The sequence below is a fragment of the Podarcis gaigeae genome, assembly GCF_964106915.1.
Source record: "Podarcis gaigeae genome assembly, chromosome: 1".
Taxonomy (NCBI): domain Eukaryota; kingdom Metazoa; phylum Chordata; class Lepidosauria; order Squamata; family Lacertidae; genus Podarcis; species Podarcis gaigeae.
This window is the reverse complement of record NC_139678.1, coordinates 131,658,037-131,665,611: the sequence shown is the minus strand read 5'-3', so window position 1 is coordinate 131,665,611 and position 7,575 is coordinate 131,658,037. Positions and strand designations below refer to the sequence as shown.

General features: G+C 46.6%; 1 protein-coding gene across 1 annotated transcript; it reads right to left on the bottom strand.

Annotated features, from left to right (window-relative positions):
* Positions 1-785: 785 nt before the first annotated feature.
* Positions 786-6,662, bottom strand: ARL4C (ARF like GTPase 4C). Its single transcript, XM_083715188.1, has one exon. It carries the CDS (start codon positions 6,108-6,110, stop codon positions 5,529-5,531), a length of 582 nt encoding a protein of 193 aa, XP_083571314.1. The 5' UTR covers positions 6,111-6,662; the 3' UTR covers positions 786-5,528.
* Between the last annotated feature and the right edge of the window lie 913 nt (positions 6,663-7,575).

The window sequence follows — 7,575 nt, the reverse complement described above, 5'->3', positions numbered from 1 at the left end:
AAGAACGGACCTCCGGAACGAATTAAGTTCTTAACCCGAGGTACCACTGTATTGAACTTTTTGTTTATGCTACATAGATGTTCTGATAAAAAAAATCAGTCTTAATGGGTTAAGGACTACTGAATTTAATAAGTTTTATTAGGAAACAAAATGTCCAAAAGTAAATTAAGGAAACTGTATAAAATTGGAAACTTATTAATTTTATTTTAAATATTTCTATAACTTCACATATTTGTTTTGATTATTTAAACTGAAAATAGAGCATTGCCCTCCCTGTTCAGTAAGCCAGTGAGTAGTATTGTTTGTAGCAGATGCTCATTTGCTTATCTTAGAAATTCAAATGCTTCTTACATTATTTCACCTTTATTTATATGTGTTTAAGGTTTTAAAATACTGTTTTAATCTGGTCTTTGTGACTCTTGGTTTTCAGATAGAAAACATTCACTCTTTGTTAGTTCCTTGCATCTGAGACTGAGCTTTGCATTAATTTATCAGACTGAAACCTCTTGCTAGGTCTATATACTCCATCTCAAGTTGTAGTCAACTCAGTTCTAAACAGTAATGAGATTGTGACGTCTGATCATTCTGTTACTATCAGTTAATCAGCAGAATGTCTTAAAACAGCATTATTTTAATTAGCAAATTGCACAATAGTATGGGATTTCTTATGATCAATCTCCATTTGTGTGATTTATCATAAGTTTCTTCTTTAAGAAAAATAACATCAGAGCTCCATTGCATATTTGCATGCAAGTTGAGGTGGAACTGGTGCCTGCTTTGAAATATTTTGTTGCCTAACGGTAGAGAGAAAATTAACTAAACAAGAATTAAAGTGAAGGCTGCTTTACACATTGTAAAATGTATGCACAGTGTCGAACTAAGCCCATCAGCGGAAATATTTATGCTTGTGCAATAGAACTGCCCCGCTTCTCTCTGAATGTGCACCCTGCATCCTTGTCCAAATCTGCTTCAGAGGATTGAGGAAAATCCCAGAGCAGATTGGGAAAGGAGTGTGGGAGGAGGCAAGGGAGGAAATTGCTCAGGTGTAAAACCTTGCACCAATGGACGGAGTTAGCTCCTGCCCAGTATCTGTGTAAGAATTAACATGCAACCTGTGATAACTGCACATGTATGTTCCATTGCATATAGACATGAGCGGGTGAGCAAAGGTGAGGCAGAGGTTTCCTGGCTCATGTAAAGCATCCGTGTTGTTTGTGCCCTCAAAGCATGTCTGGCCTTCTTGCAGATTGCACACTGCTTCCTGTCTAGAAATCCTGTAACCTCTGAAGTGCACAACCTTTTATCAGAAGAACTGCCTGAAGGTTCTGCAGATTATTTTAGTATATGCAAGCAGCTCCAATGGAGTCCCTTCAATGTTTCCATAACTCCTAGGGGGAGTCCTTACCTTTCCTAATGAGGATTACTTTTCTCCCCCGCCCCTTTGAATAATTTCACATCTGTACCATAAAAACAGAGATAGCATGCCCGGAAAGAGATAACATGAAATGAAAATATAACATCGGTCAGAGAAGTTTTTTGCTAGAATACTTTAATTGGTGCATGGTGAAGAAAACATCTGAAATGTGACTTGCATCTTGTAACATCTGTTAAAAATCTGCCAACATTATTTGAAGAGGACAAAATAACTGGGAGTGGGAAGAATTTGTTCTCAAAGGAGGGTCAAATATAAAGCTTTAATGGCAAGGTGTTTTTGCCGTCTTAGTTCTTCAGGCCTTTGCCTTTGATCAGGCAATTTACTGACGAAGATGCCTGTCAGGACTGTTTTTGGCTAGAGGAAAGACTGTGCTGGCTATTCATAACAATAAAACAACCGGCAGTAAAAAGCAGTCTGCGTGCTAGGGGCACCAACTGGGCATTCAAACTCCCATTTACTGGTCTCAGTTAAGGAAGTAAGTGGCTGACGGTGCGATCCTACATTCGTCTACTCAGAAATGAGTCCCTCAATGCTTAGTAGGACTTACTCCCAGGTAAAGGTCTATAGGATTTCTGCCTAAGAGGTGCATATGCTTTGCTTCAAACACAATATAGGTGCCTTATGGGTCACAGAAAATGTGTAAGATCTTTCTGGCTTCTTGTTTTCACCAAACAGAAGTGTTTAAATGTTTATGGGTGTCATCCATCCACATCCTTCCCATTCTGCTGGATGAAGAACTCTGTATAACTCGCAAGTCTGCATACTCCTGTGCCAACTGAAGTTGGTCCAACAGAGAGATTGGCATATCTAATACTTTGTATTGCTGAACTGGGGTGATAAAGTCCTAAGCACCAGTCACTTAGCACCTGTGCAACTTGGTCTGCAGGAGCAGATTATGTGATAACTTAGCTTTTAGCGATTGCTTCTAAGGCTTGTAAGAAACATTTTGTGCCAATGACAAAAGAATCCATACTCACTGGCTTTATGGCACAGTGGAGTTTGATCTGAGCAGTATTTTCTAATTCCTAAACAGTGTTTACAAAATTACAGCATTTGGCTTTTAATATTGTTTCAAAATAAATATATTCTCTCTGTGTCTCTCTCAGTTATGAGGTAACAAATGTGCTTGAGAGAGCTGTGAGTGGAAGAAGATAAAAACAATTTTAAAAAAAAACAACCACAGTTCTATGGTGTTCTAAAACAATGGGACCAGCCCGCTCTGTAGATCAATGAACAAGTTTCTATGCATGTAACTAGAATTCTCCAGGCATGTAAGTAATACTTGACTGCAGAGGTTACCAGCTAACCTCTTATCTAACAGGGCTCCTGTACCACAGTTGCACAATAGGCAAACATTCAGCAGGTAAAACTTTTTCTAACATGAAATTACAACAGTGGGAACAAACCCATTAACTTGGCTTTCTGAATATTTACCTAATATGCAGCTGTAAAAAGGTTCAGAAGCCCTGCAAGAAAAAAAGTTGGCAATTCCTACATGGATTCCTACAAAGACCTTTCAAGAAAGCTTGTTGTGAAAGGGGGAAATCGTTTATTAGATCCCCTTTCTCCTCTTCCTTTGGCAATTTAGGCTTCTTCTGTTGCTGTTTCTGGAAGGGACATTTTAAAGCAGAAAACAGATAATCATAGCTCCAGAAGTTAGGTAAGCTAAAATCAGTGAACCACAGGTGTAACTCTCTCTAATGTGGTATGTAAGCTTTCCTTTTTACAGGCTTTTTAATACACAAAGGGGCTTGTCGCTCAAAGCCTTTATAATAACCATTCTAGGAAAGATGATCAAACTCCCTTCCCAACTTCTCATGAAACTGTTTTCCTGATAGTCTTACTGAATCATCGCTGGCTGTGCAACCTGATCCTAGGCATGTTCACTCAGAAGTCCATGCTCAATGGTCCTTGCTCCCAAGTAAGTGTGCATACCTGAGTCTATGCATGTTTGCTCAGATGTAAATACCACTGAACTAAATGAACTTGCTCTGAGGCTAAGTACAGTGGTACCTCTAGTTACGGACTCAATCTGTTCCGAGGTGCTGTTTGCACCCAGAAAAGTCTGCAACTAGAGTGCCGCTTCTGCACACGCGCGAGGTGCACAGAGCACTTCTGTGCATGCGCCGAAACCTGGAAGTATACACTTCCGAGTTTGCCGCATTCGTATCCTGAAAAAATGCAGCTGGAGACTGACGTAACAAGAGGTACAACTGTATGACTAGACTTGCAGCCTTATAGTGCAATCCTATACATGCCTATTTAGACGTGAGTCCCATGGAATTCCAAGGGTCTGCAATCCTAGATACCTTGGAGAAAACCCATTTCATGGGGCTTACTTCCGTACAGACACGTATAGGATGGCACTGTTAATTTTGCAGGATGAGAACCCATGTAAACAATACCAATTTCTCCTGGACTGCAGAAATCCATAGGAATCCTACAATGGGGGAGTATTCTTGCCATTTTCTTTATGCTTAGCAGCACAACTAACCATGGATTGAAAAAGAAAAAATGGGCAGGATTCATATAACCTGTCTCTTGTTTGGGAGCCCTGCACAGGTTCTCACACTAGAGGAATTGGGATTTCCCCCTCCCCCCAAATCCACTCTGGAGGATTGAGAGAACCCCCTCAGAACAGTGAAGGGAGGGTCCAGCAAACTCAAATGCTTTCACTGATGGAACTCAGAATTCCACCCATGGAGGGGAATTGTCAGGGCAGTTCTCTCGCTTACACAAAATATTTGTTCTCTTCAGAATATCCACTTGGTACTGATTCCTTCTTTGTACTTCATCAGCTTAGTCAAAGTGTCTTTGGGCCTCCTCCCACAACCCATTGCTTCTCATTGCTGCAGTGAGCTGGGCCTCTGGTTCATGAAAATCACCAGAATGATGCACTAATAGATTGAAACGCCAGTCAGAGTATTTTAAGTCTGATTGGATTTAGTGAAGAAGAGGTGGGATGCCTGCAGTCAAATGTTACAGTAAGAAAGTATGATTGAGAAAATGTTTTCCTGGTTATTGCTACAGTGTATAGACTGGTTATGAAAAGATAATAAAATCTGTTAGCATAATGCTTAGAACACAGCAGCAGGCAGCAGCCGCAGGTCATCACGGATCCAGGCAGCTCAAGATTTTACAATTCAAGTGCATCAACACACAATCAACATACAGAATTCTCTTTTAACACAGCAGTACATGGGTGTTGCGTTCTGAACGAAGCCTAAAGGGCTGTCCTCCTTGCCCCCCCCCCCCCGCTTTCAAGCACTGCTGCACACCTTCACACCCAACTGAAATGGCAGGGACACTTTTCTGGGAACACACGTCACTCCAGGAAGTAGCACCGCATCAAGTGGACTGTGGTAATAAGAACCCGACACAATGCCAGACCATAAATACCTTGGAGATGTCTATCTTAAGACTGAAAACAGTTTCCACAAAGGCTGGCTTCAATGAGCCATTGAAGCAATATACACTGAAGATGTACTTTCATCTGCATCAGTTTTTTCCCTCCCGACCACAGCATCTTTCCCCTATCAAGCAATATTTCTTAAGTCTAGTTCTTCATGCACACATCACCTTGGGCTTCTACTGAGATCCTGAGATGGCAGCACAAACTTTAATCCAGATGAAACAGGGTCCTGCCCTGCGCTATCCAGCCTTCTGGCTTTCATCTCCCGAAGTCCTTTCTCCCATTACATAGATCCATATCTAGTTAAAAAGACACCTTCCAGAGGAATTTCAACAAGGGTATGCCTTGTGTAGGTTAGTCCACAGGGACGGAAGCAGCTGATTAAACCATGTGGTCCTCGCCTGTATTCTAGTCCTGCTAGAATGGGAAAACTCAGGCGAGGCTCCCTCCTCTGCCTGGGGCTCATGGCGGCTTGGCAGCGGGAGGGGGAAGCGGACATGCGCAGATCTGACCTGCATCCCAAGTGCCAGCCAACACGAAAACGATACCCTGCCTCTTAATGGGGAAGCAACGGAAGGGGTCTGGGGCAGCATGGAGAGGTGGATGGGCCCAGGCATTCATCTGATGCTCCGCGAGGGACGTGTCAAGCCAGGAGATCAAGCTCCGTCCGGGTTTCCTGGTCTACCGTTGCTTTTTCTTCTGCTTGAGGGACTTTCTGCGCTTGAGGATCATCTCGTAGAGTTTGTCCATGCCCTCGGTGAGCCCCTCGCCGATGATGGCGCAGGCGGGCTGGACGTGGTAGGTGGTGGCCGGGGTCAGCTCGTGCAGAGCCAGCTGCTTCTCGATCTCCGCCACCGGCAGCGACTTGGGCAGGTCCTGCTTGTTGGCGATCACCAGCAAGGGGGTGCCCTGGTTCTCGGCGAACTTGGTGACTTTGTGCAGCTCCGTCTTGGCTTCCTCCAGCCGGTCCACGTCCACCGAGTCCACCACGTAGATGATGCCGTCGGTGCAGCGGCTGTAGGACTTCCAGAGCGGGCGCAGCTTCTCCTGGCCGCCCACGTCCCAGAAGTGGCAGCTGATGCCCTTGGCCGAGCCGTTGCTCAGCTTGATCTTCTCCGTGTTGAAGCCGATGGTGGGCACCGTGTTGACGAACTCGTTGAATTTGAGCCGGTACAGCACCGTGGTTTTGCCCGCCGAGTCCAAGCCCAGCATGACGATGTGCAGCGACTGGAAGGCGGAGATGTTGGAGGAGATGTTCCCCATGGCGCCGCGGAGGGACGGATCGCCAGAAGATCTGGCGCCCTGAGGATCTGGCGCGGAGGCGAGCCTGGCCTCGCTCCGGCGGCGTCTTCTCACCTCGAGCGGCAGCCGCCGGCGGCGCTCATGACTCCGCAGCCCTGCCGAGCGCCGAACAAAGGCGGCTCGCCGGCGAGACCTTCCAGCCGCGAGGAAGGCGGGGAGACTCGCGGCTCAGCTGCGCCTCCCGGCCCATTCATTCATTTTTCAGGCGGGAAGCAGCGGCAGCGGCGGCGGCGGCGGCGCCCTCCTCCTCTTCCTTCCTCCGGGGTTCTGCCCACCTTCCCCGCTCCGCTTCCCCGACGAGGCGCCCGGGAGGAAGCCCCGACCGCGCGCGCTCCCAGCGGCTCCTTGCCAGCCTCCAGCCCCGCAACTGCAGTTCAATCCATCAAAGCCCTCCTCCCTCCCTCCCGCCGTAGCGCGCAGTCCCACGCCCAGCCGGAGAGCGGCGAAGGGAGGGGCTGCAAAAGGGCGGGCGGGCAGGCAGGCAGCGCGCGCGCCCCCGCGACGGCCTCCCAACCCCGCGCTCGTCGCTCCCCGGCTTCCTCTTCCCTCGGGCTCCCCGCCCACCAATCTCCCGCCCCCCCCTTCGCCTCGCCGAAAGGGCCTTTCTCCTTCCCTTCCCCATCCGAGGAGAAGGTGGCCGGCCTGCCTCTGGGCTGTACCACTTTCCGACGGGAGGTGAGCGCTTCCCGAATGGAGCCACCGTCGTATCCGAAGGAGATGGAACAAAACCCTGTGGCTAAGGAGGAAGAGTGGATATTGATACGAGGGAGGACTGTTAGCATCATAAGGGGACTCAAGGATGCTTACAACTAAAATCGAAGCGGCTGAAAACATACAGAAAGAAAGGCAGTTACAGATAGGTAGCCGTGTTGGTCTGCCATAGTCAAAACAAAACAAAAAAAATTCCTTCCAGTAGCACCTTAAAGACCAACTAAGTCAGTTCTTGGTATGAGCTTTCGTGTGCATGCACACTTCTTCAGATATTCAGGTATCTGAAGAAGTGTGCATGCACACGAAAGCTCATACCAAGAACTGACTTAGTTGGTCTTTAAGGTGCTACTGGAAGGAATTTTTTTTTGTTTGTTTAGAAAGAAAGGCAGTAACCGAAACACAGTTAAACATTAGTGGAATTAAAACACATACACATAAAAGAACACATAAAAGCATTACAATAAAAACTGCAGGGCGGTCACTTCCCAAAAGAAAGTCCTCAGCTGCCCGTTGAAGGAGAACAAGGAGGAAGCCCGTCTAGCCTCTCTAGAGAGCAAGGTCCAAAGTGGTGGGACCAAGAGAAGGGCCTCCCCAAAAGATCTCCAAGCCCAGGCAGGTTTGCATGAGAGAATGGCGTCTCTCAATAGGCTACTTCTTCCTGATAGCTAGTTAAATATGCCCACAAATTTCGTGTGAGCCTCCAGAGAAACATTAA